Source organism: Fusarium flagelliforme (assembly GCF_020744385.1).
Source record: "Fusarium flagelliforme strain FIESC 12 MPI-CAGE-AA-0113 chromosome Unknown B0J16scaffold_8, whole genome shotgun sequence".
In the NCBI taxonomy this organism is placed as follows: domain Eukaryota; kingdom Fungi; phylum Ascomycota; class Sordariomycetes; order Hypocreales; family Nectriaceae; genus Fusarium; species Fusarium flagelliforme.
In genome coordinates, this window is record NW_025763510.1 from 2,380,154 (window position 1) to 2,399,652 (window position 19,499).

Consider the following 19,499-nt stretch of genomic DNA (forward strand, 5'->3'; position numbering starts at 1 on the left):
CAGCTCTTACCACAGCGCAAACCATGACACGCAAGACGATGAGAACCGATCTCACAACAACAAGATGGCTGAGAAAGCCTCGACCGCACATTTTGCCATATGGAGTCTCCCCAGTCATACAGTCAAGAAACGAGACTTTCTTTGCCTTCAAGATACGTGTTGCCTTTCTGGAAGCAGTGAGTTGGTCAACGCATTTCATTCGAGTGGTATCACACTTCAAAAGTGTTAACCCCTCAACCTGACCGTGGCAAGAGGGATATAACAGTCCAACTTACAACATGTTACAACCGACCTATGGCCTTCCCGTTTTCACTTATCAATCTAAGTCGTTCTGCTTGAACCGTAGCTGACCATTCACGGCTTACGCTCAGATAATCTAGCCGCTTTTCTCCAGGGTTGCGGGGCGCTCCCGGCCCAGAACCAGCTTACATGCCACTATCGATCACTAGTGCCTCGATACCAGAACACGAGCTAACCACAATTTGTTCGACTATCGATATCACTATCCAATTCTGGTTCTTCAGCCGCTAGGGATCCAAGTCGAGACTCATCTTTGTTTCACATCTGGAGAAACACTGCAAGTCAGCAGTTCAATAAGCGAGCTGGTTCATGCAGAGTCGCAATAGTTGTGAAACTATTTTTCAGCTTTGGTTCCTTTACGATGCGGGATAGGTTGTTCTGACGAGTTCAGCTAAAGAGAGTTTCCAGCTGATATGAGGCATTGCTGAATCTGGACTCAATTTGCCCGTGGTGACGGTTGAGGTAGGCGATTGGTCTCAGTTGATATGGGAGGCTGCTGGGAGAACTTATATAAACCTGAGAAACCTTCAGATTTGATATTCATTCCAACAGCACTCATCACACTTTCACAATTAGTCAACATGGTAAGCTACCATACCATCCGAGATACCACTTACCAGAGCTAATCGATTTAGTCAACTCCACCAAACCACATCAAAGCCGGTGCTAGCATCGACAGAGATGGTTCCATCAAATCAACAAACGGAAAATACGACCTTGTTCTCCAAGGAGATGGCAATTTCTGTGTCTACGCACCTGGTGGCAGATGTCTTTGGGCATCAAACACCTGGACACCAGGCAGCTCTGCGCCTGTGAAATGTACCCTTGAGAACGATGGTAATTTGAGACTCCTTGATCCTTGGGGCAGGGAAAAATGGTCCAGTGGTACTGGAGGCAAGGGCAATGCCAGCTCTGAACTTCTCATTCAGGATGATGGAAATGTTGTTATCAACACTGATGGTAAAGCGGTCTGGAGTACCAATACGGCGCAAGCCCCAGAAGCTCCTGCTACCACCACACCTAGTGTTCCTGCTCCTGAGCCAGTGAGTATCCCAAGTCTTTTTGAAACGACAGACCTAACTTTGATTCAAGGCCCAGGGTCCTCCTCCTCCCGATCGCTTCATGGCCGGTGGTAATCTCGATCTGGGCCAGAGTATCATGTCCACCAACGGCCAATACACTCTCGTCATGCAGGGAGACAACAACTGTTGTCTAAACAAAAAGGACCAAGGCTGTATTTGGGCACGAGGCGACGGACCTGGCATTCCTGCAAAGCAAATCCGTCTCCGAACAGATGGTGAGCTTGAAGTCCTCACTCTCTTCGGAGACACAAAATGGCAGGCCGGTACTGCTGGTAGAGGTAACGAGAAGTCGTACTTGCAGCTCCGAGATGATGGCAACATGGTTATTGTTACTGAAGACAAGATTGTCTGGTCTTCTATGACTGGACCAGCCCTGCCCGAGGCGACGAAGACTTCTATGAAAGGTGGTGACAGACTTCTGGTTGGCGAGAAGCTTACTTCTCCCAATGGCAAGTATTCTCTTACTCTTAACGACAGCTACGATTTGGTTTTGGCCGAGGGAAGCGACAGTTTGTGGACATCGGTTACGAGAGGGTATTACGGTGGTGTGCCCGACTGGCTTCGTGGATGTACATACGGCTATGCACAGCTCAACGCGGTCGGTACTCTCGAAATCTTTTACGACGGAGGATCCAAGTTTGTTTCTCAGGAGAAGCCCAACCGCGCCCCAGGAGATGTTGTTCTTACCGTGCAAGATGACGGCGTGGCAAACTTGACATATAACGACCTTCCTCTCAGTTTCATCAACGTGCTCAAGCCAGGGGATATCATCAGGGCTGGACAAACCATTCAGTCTCCTAGTGGTGAGCATCAACTCACTCTTCTTCCGTCCGGCAATCTCCAGGTCTACCACATCAGTTCGAAGGTTAAGGGCATTTACGAGACTATCCCCAACTCCAAGATCACAGATGCCACTTACCTCACTGTTCGCGGCGACTTGATAGTTGAAATTCAAGGCGCGGATAAGCGAAGTATCTGGTGCTCTCCAAACCGGCAGCCTTCTCGCGGAGAACTTGAGTATGAGCGTGATGCCTATCGCGATGATAGACGGGAGCGCGAATACAAACAACCAGGACTCCTTATGAGCGACGACGCTACGGCCTACATTCAGGCTTCGTATTACTTCCGGCCATGGGCAGTCCACTTTACTGACTTGCGCGACTCTGTGGGCGACGCTCTTCGACCTGGCACCCAACTCAAGTTTACCCAGTGTCTCAAGAGCCAGAATGGCCAGTACTCTGCTTTTCTTGACGGCAACGGCGATTTCCAGCTGATGGGAGATCGACTACTTTGGCGATCCAAGACGAGTGGTGCGGACAGTGCCTGGATGAATAGTGACGGAGGTCTGTGTGTCGGAACTGATGGAAAGGCTGTGTACCAGAGTAACCCTGGTCAGCTTGGGGGAGGTGATCTCGTGCTTGTTGTTCAGGATGATGGGAATATGTGCATTTACCTGGATGGAAACTGCAAGTTCTCATCACAGACCGCCCATGGTTTCCCCAACATTGATGCCGTTTACTTTTAGTTACAAGTTACTTTGATGAAATAAGAGCGTGTTATATGTTTTGACAGACATTTGAAGTTCAAGATGAAGATGATGTCAGCCTCTTGCTCCGATTGGTGCCGAGCCCGGGCAGGCCTAAGCCCGCCTAAACTCCGCGGATCTTGGGTCTTGGGTCTCCGTTTGGACGGAGCTTAGCTTAGCTTACCTGGTTATCCCCACTAACGTTGCTATGATGGACCTCAAGATGATCCATTCTCAATGCGAGAGATTTTTTCTTTCCTTCCTCTTACTCACGTAACCCTCACCTCATCTCATTCTCATTTTGTCCTCATCTTTCATTTCTTACATATTATTCTTATTTCCACATTGGTTATCCTTCATCCCAACCACCCTGGACTCTTGGCGCACTTGTTGAGATAAACGCCACAAAGAGGGGCTCAAAAGCTCATTCAGCCTAAGACCGAAGACGTCAGCATTCGAGGCTCAGCACAACACCAATCCCTTTATACACGGGACCATCGGCCTTTTTCTCACTTCCATCTCATCAATTGAACCGCCAACATGAGTCGTTTAGCTGGATGGTTCCGCTCGGGCACTGCAACCCCTGCCACAGAGGCAAACAGCGATGCAGGCTCTATCACCACCAAGGATACCATGGCCAGGGAGATGGAGGACATTGACGACGCCATGGCTTCGTGCGCACTGATCATGAATGACGATATTGACGGTGCATGGGAGAGACTTCAGACGGGTGACTCTTCATTCCACCAGCTTGGTCTGGCTGTCACTATCTTTATGCGCTCGGTGCTGGGATTCGAGAAGACGGTGATGACAGAGACAGCCGCCAAGTTGGATGAGTGCGAAGCCAAGGCATGGGCGGAATTCAAGAAGGCTCAGAAGCACGGCAAGGCTCGTGCGGGGAGTAAATTGTATCCTCCTGGTACTGAGTTTGAGCTCGTGCGCGCGCAGACACAGCTCATGGGCGCCGTGGTTGGTGTTTTGCACGAGAGTCTCATCGATGCCATGAAGAGCTTTCTCAAGCTTCGCAAGGCATTCATGACGCTTGATGCGATTATTGAGGCTGAGACCAAGACGCTGGGTAGCATGCCCCAAGCTACCTCTGAGGCGTCGCTGTCTGCTAAGCCTGTCACTGATGTGACTAAGAGCATGGAGAAGCTGGACCTTGAGAATGCATCTGGTACACAAACACCTGCAAACCTGGAGTCCTCGAGTGAGGATGAGAAAGTTGATGAAGGCGCGCCGCTCAAGGAGGCCAAGTCAAAGGCTACCGAGTCAGACAATGTTCTTCTTGAGAACCCTCTTGACATTTTTGTTCATTCTGGAGCAAGCATGTGCTTCGGTATGATCCTTCTCATGCTGACACTTGTTCCTCCCGCTTTCACCCGTCTGCTCTCAGTTGTCGGCTTCCGTGGTGATCGCGAGCGCGGTGTCCGCATGCTCTGGCGCTCTACCGCTTACGCCAACGTCAATGGTGCCATCTCCGGTCTCATTCTGCTCTCCTACTACAATGCTCTTCTCGGTGCAGTCGACATCCTCCCCTCCGCCGAAGACTTTGACGAAGGCGCGGAGGTTGTTGGTCCTCCTCGAGCCAAGTGTGAAAAGCTCCTCGCTTCCATGCGCTCTCGATACCCCGACTCTGGTCTGTGGCTCATTGAAGAGGCCCGTCTGTACAGCAACGAGCGTAACCTCCCCAAGGCTGTCGAAATACTCACATCTGCCGGCGATGCCAAAATGAAGCAGGTCACCGCCCTCAACAACTTCGAGCTCTCCCTCAACTCCATGGCCATTCAGGACTGGCCCCTTATGCGCGACTCCTTCATGCGCTGCCTCGAGCTTAACGACTGGAGTCACGCACTCTACTATTACATGGCCGGCATCGCCTCCATAGAAATGTACCGCGACGCCGTAGCCGCGGGCGACGAAGATGAGGCCCGTCGTCACAAGACCAAGGCTGAAGAACTCCTCCGCAAAGCGCCCGGTGTAGCGGGTAAGAAACGCTTCATGGCGCGCCAATTGCCCTTTGAGGTATTCGTGCAGCGCAAGATCCAGAAGTGGGAGGAGCGCGCTAAGAGCTTGAGTGTGGACCTTGCTGATGCCATTGGTGCGAGTCCCGCGGCAGAGATGAGTTACATGTGGAACACCATCAAGCGCATGGGCCCGGCCGAGCTTGAGAAGGCGGTGGGAGGAATGAGTTGGGATAGATGCACCGCTAAGCCAGAGGTGGTGGAGAAGATCAAGGCTGAGGTTGATGAGATGGGATCGTGGGCGCTCATTACAGCATCGCTGTACAAGAGTCAGAAGAAGTTTGAGGAGGCGAGGGAGATGCTGGAGACACACGTCTTGAAACATGATCGGTAAGTCGCACAATCCTCAATGTCATACTCAACTAACGGCATCAGAATCGTATTTAAGGGTCCGACAAAGGACGACTACGTTCTCGCAGCAGGAGTATACGAAAAGGGCGCCATCGCCTGGTCCGAGTGCTGCAACCCACCGGAGGGCACACCCGAGGAGATTGCAGCATACCGCCGACAAAAGTACGATGAGTGTGTTAAGCAAATGGACGTTGCCAAAGTATGGGAGGCGTTTGTGCTGGACACTAGAATTGGAATGAGAGTTCAGAGCGGTATTGAGACTCTGAACTGGTTTGCTAAGAAGATGAACTACAAATAGACGATGGGACAGCAATGGGAGTTTGTATACATAGATTGGGGTATATTCATGGGAAAGGTAAATTAAGAATGAACTTATGATGCACGTCAATTAAGATGCGCGCTTGGATCGCAGCCTTGAACTTCTTCTCCTACCGCCATCATCGCCGTTTGTCAACCTGTCAATTCCTCCTTTTACAGCTCCCGCGCCACTTTCCAACTTTTTCGTAGATCGTTCTTTGACGTTATGCTTCTCGGCTTCAGCTCTCACATCATCGAGAACATCGCGTCCACGGCTTGTACCGTTCATCCAATCCAACAATCCCCATGCGCCGTAATTGCAGTCTCCTCCACTGGCGTAGTGCACCGCTGTGCGTCGTGTCATTCCACCCATAATAATACCCGGGACGATACTGTATCCTGACGTCGCGAGGGTCTCTTCCGCTGTGCAGAGCGCGAGGAAGAGGAAGTATGTAAGCAAATGCGGTCGCAACGCAATAGATGGTAAATAAATCGGGATGAAGTGGTGCAGAAGTAGAGGAAGTGGATGGTCGGCAAACAGTTGAAGACTGTATGGCGCCGCTGACCTCGCGTGACTGTATGCCTTGTGATACTTCGCAATCGCGCCCTTTGAATGAAGAACATTGCGATGGATGTAATACGTCAATATCTCCCGTCCCGCCAACATCAAGAAAATATGCTTGGCCAACTGCCACGGCAAAGGCAGCACAGATGTACCCTTAAAGTCATCTTCGCCCAACACGTATTTAAATCCCAAATTTGACGCGCCCTCCGCCGCAGTGACAAGCGCCAAATTGACCAGCACAAGACCGACCTGGCGCGCAATAGCACGAGTATTCCTCTGCGGCAGAGAACCGCGTCCGCCAAGTTTAATGGACTCCGCGACACTGGGCACCGACGTATCAAGTAGTAGTGTAAGAAGAGACGGTATGAGATATAGCACTACTCTTATCGCGAGTGTGCCCAGGATGCGGATGCGGAGGGATGTGTGTGATAGCACGAGTGTTGTCCATGTTATGTAAAAGAAGAGGAGGTTGAGGGATGTGGACCATGATGCCGAGGCGGGGGAGAAGAGGTATGATAGGATTGGCAGAGAGAGGAGGACGTCCATTTTGATGGTGTTTTGGTGTTGAAGCTTGGCGATTAGTGGCGCATTACTCTCATGGTCCGGGAGTTGTTTATGTTAAAAATGAGGCGGAGACAATGTTTATCACGTCGTCTCACTCTTTGTTCATAGGTGACTCGCTGGTGACGTCGCAGAGCTTGATCCTGGAACTTGACCTTGAACTTCAGTGGGATTCGCGATGAGGAAGAATGACGTATGTGTGGCTGACTGTGCCACAGCCTGGACTGTAACCAGCCACGTGAAGACTGGACCCTGTCAGAATGGAGAAGTGCCTGCAGGAGCTCTGCTTCAATTAGGCTACAACTACAGGAAAACGATAGTACGTTTTACCATGCTGTTATTATGTCCAAACCTTCAGCTATTACTGGTCATCAATTCATGTGAGTTACATGCAGGTCCAATGCATTATGCGCCGTGTCGGCAATAGATTGATCACGACTCTCAACAAACAGAAATTATCACTCGTCACATTTCCCAAGCTCAGCTTTCAGCAGCCCAACCCACAGTGGATCAAAACCCCTCGGGAGTTCAGTGGAGAACGGCTCATTAATCGCCACGAGGATCTACAATGCCGCTTCCCTTCTCTCTGGAATTAAGCATCATCTTTAAACTTTTCCCATTCTGGGGTTGTATAGTCTTGAATATTAAGCTGATTTGTAGGTTTAGGAATTCAAGATGGAATGTAACAGTTGCGGAATGTTGATGACGGTACTAACGGAAAAGGTCACAAGCTCCAGGGGAAAAAATAAGTTTTACGGGTCAGGGGTCTTGGTAGGCCTCAGGGGTTCAGTCTGGCAGTTGAAATGGCAGAGGGAAGCGAGAAGAAGAAACACAAGCGCAGATTAGAGCTGGACTCAAATTCACTGCATGTGCATGTTTCCGTCGGAACGCCGCAAACTGCCTCCGACCTCGGTAGTATTGCAGATGTCTTTGACGATAACCTTTCAGCCCCCTCTTAGGTTGGGCATGTTGAAACCATTCCTCCCCCAGATTCTCGACTTTGTCTTTCCGTCAATGCTGCAGTCTCAATCGCCATTACTACAGATACTATAGACAGTATCATTTGCGATAAAAAGTAATAATAGCTGGGCCTCAATAATAATAATATATTAAACCTTCGCTATCACGTCCATCGCTATTCATTGCTTGATTGATTGATTGGCCCACTTTCCGTGTCTTTCCCCTACTAGCCTCGTCCAATAATTCTCCCCTCTCGCCCTCTCTTCCCTCTCTCCCCTCGCTTCTCCTCGTCAACCACCTTTATGCGCCATCTTAATAATTTACGCCTTACCTTACCGCTTCAATCCTTTCTTTCTTTCCACTTTCCCTCTCTTCTTTTCCTTCTCATGCGCGACAAACGGGAAAGTCCACTTGGCTCCATCCTTTGCTTCAGATTAGGATCCTAGTTATTACACGCCGATCCACCATCACCAATTCCACCAACAAACTAATATCCCACGAATATCTCAGTTCGCCAAACTTTTTTTCTCGCTGCTCCATTTCACTCTCCCTTTAATCAGAGGGCAGCCAGCGCGCCACCCATTGTTGCTGCGCGAGACACGAAAAGGAAAACTCGGGTCTTTCTAGTGCTCCCTTACAGCAAGCAATCCACTTCTAATATTCGCGACTGACTCGACGCCCTAATACACTACTTTAATCGCCCAAGTCGGTGGCACGCAGAGGCCCCAGCCATGAATTTTGACTCGGCTGACGTCCCCCCTATCCCTACTCGAGCCCACGGCCATCACGCTCATGGATACAGTCATTCTCGCCGACGCTCCTTCCAAGGCCCCTCGTCAAAGCGCGCCTCTTCCAGTGTCCCCCCGGCCAGTCCCGAGGTTATCTCCAACCTGATCACCAGTCTGAGCGTCATCTCTCAGCCCGCAACCTCCCACTTCGAAGCTTCTCCTCACAGCCTTTCGTTACCAGCAAGTCCGGGTCGTGGTCTCGGCAGTTTTGGTGTTGACTACGGAGCGTTTCATCAGCCTAGCCTTGACGATTTGAGACAGGATCCCGTTTCCCTCGACGAACTCGCCGCTCTCCCACCCGTTATCCGCACATCAAAACCTCCCAGCGGGTACTCTTCATTAACAGCGACAAAGAGTCCCAAGAGCCCTCGAAGCCCGAGTCGCGAAGGTGGCCTGCGATCGTTTATCCGAAATAGTACATCTCGACCTTCGTCAAAGGGATCCTCGCAAGCCTCCAAGAACGATGATGCGCAGAGTATAGGCAACCTCTCCGTTGAACGACGCTCTAGCGTAACGCCCGATTTGAATCATAAGCAGTCGCATGAAAGCTGGGGCAAGAAGACATCAAGAAGTTCAAAGGGGCTTATGTACATGAGTTCAAGGGAGCGTCTGCGCGAGAAGGAAGCCGAGCGAAAACGGGTATCTGGTGGAATCTCAGCTTCTTCATCGGGCGCACTCCCTGGTGATAGTATTCACAGCGACGGTCGCAACGATCCCTTCTTTGCCGAAACAGCTATTCGCGAGGAGTCGCAGTTCGAGCTACCAATCGAGCGTCCGATGGATGGACCTTGCGCCATCCCAGCGCGGGCGTCAAGTCTGACCAAGACAGGACAGTCGAACCGACCAAGTGGGAGAAGAAGACGCGAGGATGGTTCAGTTGCCGATGTGATACCCGAAGATGATGAACAATCGAGACCTCGAGATAGGGAGACGAGTAGAAAGAGGGAGGGGCATCGCCCGCATCAATCGAGATCGTCCACAAGATCGCCTGTATATGGACTCAAGGATGCTTCTCCATCAAAGACCACCAGTGTGGCGGGCAGAAGCTTCCTCGATATCAGCAGAGATGATGACGGTGCCAGTGACGAAGAAGAGGGGGCGGCGCCCTTCCCCGCAGTTGCTCAAGGACGAAAGCGAGACCAGAGCAACGACCGCCAAGATCGAAGACGGTCGGGACAGCTCAGTCCAGCGCCAGGAGATGGGATCAAGATGAAGCGCAGTAGCTCCCGTCTCAAGCGCTTGTCCGAACCTCTAAACCTCAGGGCTGAAGAAGCACATCGCGAGACTCCCAGTCCCCAACCGCGGGTCCAGAGCCAGCGCACACACCACGAACGACCCATGTCCGCTGACTCTGTCGATGATGCTGTCGACTCATATCTATGCTCACCACGATTGTCGCAGAAGATTCGACATCCCCAGACTGGTCGGGTTATTTCTTTCTCTGAAGTTGGCGACTCTGAGGGTTCAGCGGTGTTTTGTTGTGTTGGAATGGGATTGACAAGATATATCACTGCATTCTACGATGAGCTGGCATTGACATTGAAGCTGCGGCTAATCACACCGGATCGACCGGGTGTTGGCGATAGTGAGCCTTATTCGGATGGCACTGCGACGCCGCTGAGCTGGCCTGGTAAGTTGCTGACTCTGCGTTTGAAGATTTATGCTAACTGTGATAGATGATGTCTATGCTATCTGTCAAACACTTAAGATTACCAAGTTCTCGATCCTCGCTCACTCCGCTGGCGCCATCTACGCCTTGGCCACCGCACTACGAATGCCTCAACATATTCGAGGCAGAATACATCTCCTCGCGCCATGGATTCCCCCCTCTCAAATGAACGTCTTCGGCACATCGCAAGCTCTCCCTCCCACCAACGCCATTCCGACCGCCCAGCGTATCCTTCGAGCGCTTCCCACGCCTATTCTCAAAGCTGCCAACAGCAGTTTTATGACAGCGACTAGCAGCTCAATCACCAGCTCACTACCTAAATCACAAAAACGAGGAAAGAGAAAGAATGGAGGACGCGAAAGTACTGGAAGCACACGAAATGTCACGCCGAGTATCGATAAGGAAAACGTTTATAACAAGGGTCTTACGAATGGAAATGCTACTGCGGAGATTGATCCTCCTGTTGCCTCGGAGAACATGGACAGGGAGAGTATTCCACATGGCAACAGAGGCGACTCGGACATTATCGCGGCGGCGGCTGACGCCATGGCGGATAAAGAACGCCAAATGACATACGACCTCCGCCTTACTCACGCAATTTGGGAACTCGCAACAACAGGAGCCAACCCCGCCGTCGACCTTCTCGTCTGTCTCGAGCGTCGCCACACCATCGGCTTCCGATACGTCGACATCACAAGACCAGTCGTCATCCACCACGGTAGCAGAGACACCCGCGTTCCGGTCGAAAACGTCAAATGGCTTGGCAAGACCATGCGTCGCTGTGAAGTTAGAGTCTTGGAAGGTGAAGGTCATGGACTCATGGCTAGTGCCAGTGTTATGGGCTCCGTATTGATGGAGATGAGTAAGGAATGGGAGGATTGGATGAAGGTTACTGGGGCGGAAGGGAAGAAGGAACAGAGGGGACGGAGAGGGACGCTTGTGCGATAAGGGAGGAATACGACTTGAATTTGATACCCCGGAGACCAGCTTGGTTTGGATATAAAATCATGTTGGAAATCTCTGTTTCTTCTTAGATACATTAATCTTGGGGACGCCATGTCCAGTAATGTCTATACATATCATGGCGGAGACGCTATAATGACAATTTACAACGATACCACTCACTATCCTTCAGCCAACATCCTCGTCCAGTCAAACTTTCTCCATCCTTTCTTGAAGCCTTCAACTCTTGGATCACCCCTCATCCATTTTCCCTGCCTTTTAATAATATGCGGCTCAGCATCAACGATACCACCAAGAACCTCACGCGCGAAAAGATCGCCCTTTGGCCAACGTCCTGCATTTTCCACGACGTGGCCCAGTCCGCCGTCGAGATTGAACCACACGTGGAAATAGGGCATTTCTTTCGCGATGCTGCGTCGGAAGGCTGAGCGGCCCATGCCATCGCGGGCTTTGGCGCCTGTGTCGATGATCTTGCGATGCTGACTCCACTCCTCATCAGACGTGAGGAAAGCCTCTTTGAAGTACGCAGGTGCCATGGCGCCTTCTTCGTAGGGAATTGGTACGGCGGCCATAGCAGCGTGCATCCTGCGATGCGGCTGTGCAGCGTTCTCGTAAAAGACGACTTCCCTTCCTTGCTCGTGATACATACGCGTCAAGCTCTTCATGAAATTGCGTATCTCCTCCCATTCATCATCATCGCACTCCAACAGATTCGACCTATGCGCCAACGGGGCAATAACCGCGCCTCCGGTAGAAATTTCGGGTTCTGTCGCAATGGTGAGAAAGCAGCGTGTTCCGAGAGCGATGACGGGTGCGAGGGGAGGTTGGTTCTTGTCTTCGTGGTGGCAGAGGGGACAATTATCTAACGCCTTGCTCATTTTCTGGAATTCGGAAACCGCCATGTTTTTAAGGTTGATGTCAGATTTGTGAATGCGTTTGGCGAGTTTCTCGGCGTTTTCATCCATATAATCCAGATCATTGTCAAATTTTCCGTCCTTCGCGATACGTTCTGCTAGACGAAGACCTTCGCCGCCTGCTTGGCCCTTTGTACGACGTTCTTCACGAACCATATCCTCAATAGTCATTTCGGTATTCTCCTCGACATTACCACGTTCGCGGCCGCGTTTATTGGTGATGGCCTTTGCTTCGTTCCTCGTACCAGCCAATTGTCGATTATCCATTACGCTAAGCACGACAGCTTCGGGGTTTGATTGAGCGGCTGAGAACATTGCTGCTGCTTGATTGTATTCTTCTTCGAGCTGGGCTGCGTTGGGGGCGCGACGGAGTTTGGCTTTCATCATTTGCGCGCGCAGACGGTTGAGAGCGGTTTGGTCCATTGCAGGAGTTGTGGTTGTTTGGGGGTGAGCGTCTGGGATGATTGTGCCTTGTTCGGGTTCGGGTGAGTCTTTGCGCTGGTTCTTGACTCTTTCACGGTAGAGATCGCCTGTAGGCTTATCATGGCCTTTGTAGTCCTTTCCGTAGATTCTTCGTCGTTCCATCTCTTCTTTTTCTTCGCGCGCGTCGTCGAAGGGGCGCAGATCTCCGAATCGTTCCATTGCGACTTCTTCGACTGGACGACCGCTTTCTTCAGCTGCTGTGTACACGGCTTTGAGCTTGGTCATTCGCCATGAGGAGCCAGCGTCGCCGAAAGTGTAGTCCACTGCGGGTTGAGCTCCTATGTCGAGTTCGTCGAGGGTTTTGCCTTCGTTGATATCTGCAATGTGTGTGTTGATCTCGCGCTTCGATACGACACGCTTTGGCTCTTCCTTTGGAGGTGGCTCCTTGTTCTTGTCAGGACGATGGACATAATCGATTTCGATACCAGAGGGAGCTGTCATCCAAGAATCTCTCTGGATAGACTTTGATCTGTCGACTGTGTCTTGGCTAGGAGGCTGCTCCTCATCCGGAATGGGCAGATCTTCTTTTGCATCTTTCGTCTTGCGATGTCTATCATCACCATGTCTTCGCGACCGATGTCCATCATCATCATCGCGCGAATGTCGCGATCGTTTACTTCTATGTCCATCATCTTCGTCGTCGTGTCTTCTGCGGTGCCGATGTCTATGTCCATCTTTATCGCGTTCGCCGTCCTCGTGTCGATGGTGATGTCTGTGTTTGCGATTGCGCTTTTCCTCGGCGCGGTCTCTTTCGGCCTTTTCGGCGGCCAGGGTCTTTTCGAACTCGTCTAGGCCGTCCATTGTGGGCGATTGAGGTTGACGTAGGACGGTTTGAGGTGTTGTGATGGAGAAGTTATTTGAAGGAGAGTTACGTCAGGTTGGAAAAGCTGGGTTGGATCAGAAGTGGGTCTGTTGCACGGAGCTCCTGTGGAGGGAGCCTCAGCTAGCTTCAACCAAGGAGATCAGAAAGCTTGAACCCTGAGTTTCGGATGCTCAATAAAATATCGAATAGTTGATCCGACTCTATGAACTATATACATATTCTCTTTCTCTCGTTGAGATTGGCTTTTTGGTGCTCTGCGAACCGTCAAACTTTTAACTTCAAGAAGACTGGCATTGATTTGTCACGAGACGCCAAAAAAGGGTCGCCCTCGCCTTGCGATGAGAAGATATCTATCCAACGTAAGTATTTAGAATTGGCGAATCATCTTACATCAACTCTGTGAGAATTAATGTCTCAACAAAGAATTGCGCAAATTTCTTGATACTGGTGGTGCATTACGCTCCTTGTTTCGGTTACAAGCACATGATAGCGTCATGCTAGAACAGAATGAGAGTGTCCTTGTCAACCGACAAGATTTGATGACACAACATGTGTTGTTACAGAACCAATCCTCATTTTCACTCCCGAAATCACGATTCACGAGACACGGCTCGTTGTCATGTCTTCTCTCAATTAACTACGTGCCATACCGTACCGGCGGAAACAGAAGCATTGTCGCAGTGGTACAGGGTAGCCTACGCCGCATGTGAATTGACCAGATACGCTCGAAGAGAAAGCCCTCTGTGTTTAGCAGTAACGCAATATGATACTGGAGACTTTTAGACATAGAGTAACGTTTTCTGTTGAAGTTTGCCTGGTTCTCCCCGGTAACACACATCCATGGTTGATTGAGGTTAAGTTGCTATCTTCATTGCTCAACGGATGCGATAACCGATTCACAGCCAACGTCATAGCTCCAACTCAATCACGATTTACCAATAACTGTCAGTCCCCAGTCTGATTCCATGTCCTCAAGTCGCCGTCTAGAAAGCCACTGATTTCTGTATGTTACACAACTCAAAGCATCGAGGTTGGAGACGTGGCTCGACTTGTGCACCCGCACCTCATGTGATGATTAACATCGACCTAACACCCTAACCACCTCTGAAGCTAATGCACCAGCCACGCACAATCGTTAAACATCACGACAACAAAACTTTAAAGTATCGCAGATGGAATGCAGAATGGGTACACAATTGGAATTAAGGTATTAGCCCCTCTCTTGTGTAACTTTCGTGTAGGATCCGTGTGGACTAGCGCGACATTTGCTGCATATACAGGACTTGGTGAGAGCTTCAAACTTTAAGCTTTGCCGCCAACCTCCTACCAGCCTCACTTCTGCAGCGAGTTCGCATATTCGCAACATCAATTGGCAAAGACGCGGCAGATAAACGCGGCTTAATATGGGTTTTGGCGTACGACAGTAATTAATGTTAGCTGCGACACGGCGTGGTAGCAATTGCATGACGTTAGAATAGCCGTTGGTTGACTGCATGTTGTTAATAATTGTGAAACTTGGTAGAGCCGCTAGACAAACGGGAGCGCCGTGTTTACGAAACTGGGAATAATCACGAAATAATGCCGGTGCTGTGATTGCTTTGAGGTCCAACGGCTTCTCGATGACAATTAAAGCCCGTCTTACCAGATGCTGATTGCCATGCATTGCCCAAAAGGTGTGCGCTGTTGCGACTGCATGCTGAAAACATCGCGTGTAGCGAAGCAAACGTGGAAATGACAGGGTAACATTTATCGCGGCTCCAACAGCCCAACAGCCCGATCAGCCAAGCGGTTAATTGCAGCAAAAGGATTGAACGAAATTAAACACTACATACAGTACAAACAATTTAACCGCCTCAAAAAAAGACGGGAGCCGAATAGATGATCAATGTCTCGGGAAGAGTGAAGGAGGTTGATCAATTAATTGACGATTGATTGATTCAAAGGAGGTCTGTCTTGTGTGATCGCCCTTGCACTGCATGTCTACCCTTGTCCAACATTGGATCAATCCCTTCAACCCTCAGATCAGATCTGGGATGGAACATGGGAAATCCATTGAACCCCATATTTTTGCTCAACCTGCGACCTGGATTGACGTTTGATGCACGGCCTGAGCGCTAAAACAGAAGCAAAGCTGAAGGTGGGAAGTGGGATCTACGTAAGCTGAAGGGGATTAGCAATTAATTGCTGACATCTGACCTGAGCCCCTAATGAGGGTAACCGCTAACTTGTCATGCATGAGGGAGCCTCGTATTCATCGTCGTCTCCCGTATAGCACAACTTACGGGTCACAATCCACAACATTGTTCCCAGTTTCTCAGTCTCTCAAAAAAGAAGAGAAAAATGCATTGTCCATGTTTGAGACATATGCGCTTCTTTTCTCAGGTTTATTTCCCATTGACATGACGGTCAATTTGGTGCTCAGACTACGCACCATCTATATTAAGCCTAGCGCCAGGAACCACCCCGAGCGTTGGGAGATTCAAGCCAAGTAACGGCACCTTAGCGAGAGGCGCCGAGAGGGAGACCAAGTGGGCTTTTATCGAATGAAATTGAAGCTGTCACACTGATCTGACCCCCCCTGCATGCACCTTGCAGATACATGCACATGCTGCAGTGTCAGTGTTTTATATAGAACACACCACTGCAGTAGCCCGCCCGCCCGGCCATTCCCTTTTTTTCTCTCCTCCCGTCATCCCAACCCTTCTTTTCCACCCTCTCAATAAAACTATTGAGGGCATCGCCAATTGTTTCGTTTCCCCGGTCACTCTCTACGCCGGGTTAACAAAATCCAGCTTATTTCCCATTCTTGTTTTTTACTCTTTTTTCTTGTCTAGTATCTTATTTTTCTTTTCCTATGATCTAAAACAACTCAATTGCAGAGATGTTGTCCGCTCTTTTCCTAGCCGTTGCGGCCCCCGCAATCGCAACCGCCGTCAACGTTCCCAACGTCCCCGTTAGCGACAACACCCCCGATGGCATGGTCGTCTTCCCTCTCAAGGTCAGCACCGGCGGCCCTGTCGTAAAGGGAATTACCAAGCGACAAAACGAAGTCCTTCTCGAGTCGCAGCAGAACGGTTTCTTCTACAGCATCGACGTTACCCTGGGAACACCTGGAGACAAGGTCACCGTCAACCTGGATACCGGTTCTGCTGAGCTCTGGGTTAACCCCGTGTGCGAAAAGGCGCAGCAGCCACAATTCTGTGCCAACTTTGGACATTTCGGAGAGAGCAGCACTTTTGTCGACTTGAATACTACCGGTGGTGTTGTCTACGGTACTGGATATGCGTACTGGAACTATGGTTATGATCATGTTGTTATTGGATGTGAGTATAAGCGCTCAATTGAGGGAATTGTGGCTAATTGAGTGCAGCCGCGAGCATTCGCAACCAGGTTTTTGGTGTCGCATACGATAGCTCCTTCACTGGAGTTGGTATCATGGGCGCTGGTCCCGACTTGAACGGTTGGGATGCGCCTTATCCTCTGGTCATCGACAGCATGGTCAGACAGAACCTTATCAAGAGCCGTGTTCTGTCTCTCGATATCCGCACAATTGACAGCGAGCGAGGTGCTGTTATCTTTGGTGGTATCGACACTAAGAAGTACACCGGCCGTCTCCAGAAGCTCCCCATTATCCCCGCCGCGGATTCTCCCGATGGCCTCACCCGGTAATTATTCCCGTCGTCTGAAACCCTGCATAGCTGACAATCCCAGATACTGGGTCAACCTGGACGGCATCAGCCTCAAGCAGGAAGATGGCTCTACCGACGCTGTTTTCTCTGGTAGCCAGCCCGTCCTTCTTGACAGTGGTTACACCGTAAGCGCTCTGCCCGGCGCCATCTTCAACAAGATCGTCGACAATTTCCCTACCGCTAAGAGGAACGGTGGCGCCTACGTTGACGTCGACTGCTCTGTCGCTGACATCAAGGGTACCGTTGACTTCACCTTCGCCGGCAAGACCATCAAGGTCCCCTACGCCGATTTCATCTGGCACAACGAGGAGCGCTGTGTTCTGGGTGTCTTCCAGGACGACGAGTTCCCCGTTCTCGGTGACACTTTCCTCCGCGCTGCTTACGTCGTGTACGATTGGGATAACCGTGAAGTCTGGATCGCTAACAACGAGGACTGTGGTACTAACCTTGTCGCTGTTGGAACTGGTCCCAATGCTGTCCCTGATTTGGAGGGTGAGTGTGGTTCTGATGAGACCAGCACTTCCGCTATTGAGACTGCTACTTCTACCGAGATGGAGACTGTCACTGCCACTACTGAAGTCGAGACCGATACCGAGATTGTCACCGCTACTGTTACCACCGATATCACTGAGTCGGTTCCCTCTGACACTACCACTGTCTACTTCTCTACCACTCGTTACTCCAACACTACCGTTGCCTGGACCGACAAGGTCATCTCATCGCACAAGCCCACTGGCGGCGACTACGACCTTCCTCCCATCTACACCAAGGGTGCTTCAAGCGATTACGACGTTCCCAGCTACACCAAGAGCGGCTCCGGTGACCATTACAACAAGCCCAGCTACACTGACTCTGCTCCTTCTACCACCGTCACCTCCACTGTCGTCACTAGCATGGTCTACACCGTCACCGCTTGCCCTCCCAGCGTCACCAACTGCCCCGTCGGCCAGGTCACCACCGAGACCATCACCTCTCTCACAACCTTCTGCCCCGGCCCCGACGGTTCTCCCACCGACAAGGGTGTTGCTCCTCATCCTACCAACGGCCCCCTCACTTCCTACGTCACCGCCACAAACATGCACACTATTACCTCATGCTCTGGAAAGGACGCCTGCCACACCAGCGTCGTCACCGAGATCGTGCACAACACCCAAGGCGGAGGCGCAGAGCCCACCGGCATCTTCACCATCCCCGAGGCTATCCAGTGTGGTAACGGCAACTTTGGCTGCAAGGAGGCTACCACCAAGGGTTACCGCACCATCACCGTCACCAATGTTGTCAAGGCTCCCAAGCCTACTCCCGTTCCTGGCTACTGCTCTACCTGCGGTCCTCTCGGCGAGGGCTTCACCAAGGTTCCTGGCGGTCATCACACCGGCGACTCTAACCAGCCCGGCGGCCACCACACTGGCGGCTCCAACAAGCCTACCGGTGCTCATCCCACCAACGCTTATCCCCAACCTACCGGCGAAGCTCCCAAGCCCGATTCTCCCGAACATGGCGACGAATCCCCTAAGCCTAAGCCTGACTCTCCCCACTCTGGCGGCGACGCCCCCAAGCCCAACCCCCTTGAGGAACTTCACACCTACCGCCCTACAAACGTCTACCCCATCATCCCCACGAGCAACATCGCGACAGTGGTGAAGCCCACAGGCACACCAGAGCCCGAGGCACCCACCGGCACTCCCGTTGCCATCAGCGGAGCTTCCAGCTGGAACGTTCCCGTTGTTGCGGCTGTTGTTCTTGGTGCTGTTGTTGCAGTGCTATAGATGGTGATATTGTTTAATACTTTCTTGGCTATGGCCGTTTATTTTAGAACGTATAAAAACTTGGGTACTTTGTAGATATGGATTAAATTTATTTTTATTTGTTATTACCTTCTTTATTTAATTGGATGATTATTCATGCTTTGTCTTGTCTGTCTTTGTGCTGTGTGTCTTGATGCCTTGTACGAGTTTAGACTAGCACGTAGGTTACTTTATTTTGGCGTCCTAAGCTTTAGAGGTCAGTTTTTCTAACGCCCACCTGAGGTGGGTGGCTCAAAGATGTCGCCCAATACTTTGGTCTTGACAATCAATCTTGATCCTACAAACCCTCTGCTCCTACAAGATGATTAAGAAACTTGACACAAACGCGTACGGGAATGGGAAAGTTGCAAAACTAAGGACTATAAAGTGATAGTAATTAATGAGTAACATCTTGAGGTTCTTAAGAAGCTAGTCATTACTGGGGCACCTGGGGACCTTATGTTAAGAAGAATTAGCGTCTTGGACTTGTGGAAGACCTTGGACAAGACGTTAAAAGCATTTTGTCTTCTGAGACTGGGGAAATTGACGAGGATGAGGATGACAATAACCCGGGGTTTGAGGCTACTGATTCGCTAGTACATCAGGTTATCGAAAGTGTCAAACCAGTTGGCAACGATGGAGAAGACGATGACGAGGATTTCACCTCTTTCAGACAACAAAAGTTGGGCGATGGAATCATATGTGTCCCAAAGACACTCGA

General features: G+C 50.7%; 6 protein-coding genes across 6 annotated transcripts; 4 read left to right on the plus strand and 2 right to left on the minus strand.

Annotated features, from left to right (window-relative positions):
* Positions 1–856: 856 nt before the first annotated feature.
* On the plus strand, positions 857–2,955 carry B0J16DRAFT_351074 (uncharacterized protein). The gene is made up of 3 exons (XM_046129132.1): positions 857–884; positions 936–1,343; positions 1,393–2,955. The coding sequence occupies exons 1-3, from the start codon at positions 882–884 to the stop codon at positions 2,905–2,907; spliced, it is 1,926 nt and encodes a 641-aa protein (XP_045978241.1). The 5' UTR covers positions 857–881; the 3' UTR covers positions 2,908–2,955.
* Positions 2,956–3,117: 162 nt separating this feature from the next.
* On the plus strand, positions 3,118–5,659 carry B0J16DRAFT_419146 (uncharacterized protein). The gene is made up of 2 exons (XM_046133806.1): positions 3,118–5,261; positions 5,307–5,659. The coding sequence occupies exons 1-2, from the start codon at positions 3,448–3,450 to the stop codon at positions 5,578–5,580; spliced, it is 2,088 nt and encodes a 695-aa protein (XP_045978242.1). The 5' UTR covers positions 3,118–3,447; the 3' UTR covers positions 5,581–5,659.
* A 1-nt stretch (position 5,660) lies between these two features.
* Positions 5,661–6,872, minus strand: B0J16DRAFT_351076 (uncharacterized protein). The gene has a single exon (XM_046129133.1). It carries the CDS (start codon positions 6,688–6,690, stop codon positions 5,671–5,673), a length of 1,020 nt encoding a protein of 339 aa, XP_045978243.1. The 5' UTR covers positions 6,691–6,872; the 3' UTR covers positions 5,661–5,670.
* Positions 6,873–8,250: 1,378 nt separating this feature from the next.
* B0J16DRAFT_198960 (Alpha/Beta hydrolase protein) lies at positions 8,251–11,158 on the plus strand. Its single transcript, XM_046122927.1, has 2 exons — positions 8,251–10,083; positions 10,130–11,158. Exons 1-2 carry the CDS (start codon positions 8,397–8,399, stop codon positions 11,068–11,070), a joined length of 2,628 nt encoding a protein of 875 aa, XP_045978244.1. The 5' UTR covers positions 8,251–8,396; the 3' UTR covers positions 11,071–11,158.
* B0J16DRAFT_198961 (CwfJ C-terminus 1-domain-containing protein-like protein) lies at positions 11,159–13,349 on the minus strand. The gene has a single exon (XM_046122928.1). The coding sequence runs from the start codon at positions 13,281–13,283 to the stop codon at positions 11,247–11,249; it is 2,037 nt and encodes a 678-aa protein (XP_045978245.1). The 5' UTR covers positions 13,284–13,349; the 3' UTR covers positions 11,159–11,246.
* Positions 13,350–16,186: 2,837 nt separating this feature from the next.
* Positions 16,187–18,760, plus strand: B0J16DRAFT_358928 (aspartic peptidase domain-containing protein; the record flags this gene model as incomplete). The annotated part of the gene is made up of 3 exons (XM_046129613.1): positions 16,187–16,628; positions 16,676–16,970; positions 17,017–18,760. 3 exons carry the CDS (start codon positions 16,187–16,189, stop codon positions 18,758–18,760), a joined length of 2,481 nt encoding a protein of 826 aa, XP_045978246.1.
* Between the last annotated feature and the right edge of the window lie 739 nt (positions 18,761–19,499).

Excerpts from the sequence above, each read along its gene's own strand:
- B0J16DRAFT_198960 (XM_046122927.1), top strand. The coding sequence starts at position 8,397 with ATGAATTTTGACTCGGCTGACGTCCCCCCTATCCCTACTCGAGCCCAC. Across the intron at positions 10,084-10,129 it reads GACGCCGCTGAGCTGGCCTG|ATGATGTCTATGCTATCTGT; the intron begins GTAAGTTGCTGA and ends TAACTGTGATAG.
- B0J16DRAFT_351074 (XM_046129132.1), top strand. Across the intron at positions 1,344-1,392 it reads GTGTTCCTGCTCCTGAGCCA|GCCCAGGGTCCTCCTCCTCC; the intron begins GTGAGTATCCCA and ends CTTTGATTCAAG.
- B0J16DRAFT_419146 (XM_046133806.1), top strand. The coding sequence starts at position 3,448 with ATGAGTCGTTTAGCTGGATGGTTCCGCTCGGGCACTGCAACCCCTGCC. Across the intron at positions 5,262-5,306 it reads CACGTCTTGAAACATGATCG|AATCGTATTTAAGGGTCCGA; the intron begins GTAAGTCGCACA and ends TAACGGCATCAG.
- B0J16DRAFT_198961 (XM_046122928.1), bottom strand. The coding sequence starts at position 13,283 with ATGGACGGCCTAGACGAGTTCGAAAAGACCCTGGCCGCCGAAAAGGCC.
- B0J16DRAFT_351076 (XM_046129133.1), bottom strand. The coding sequence starts at position 6,690 with ATGGACGTCCTCCTCTCTCTGCCAATCCTATCATACCTCTTCTCCCCC.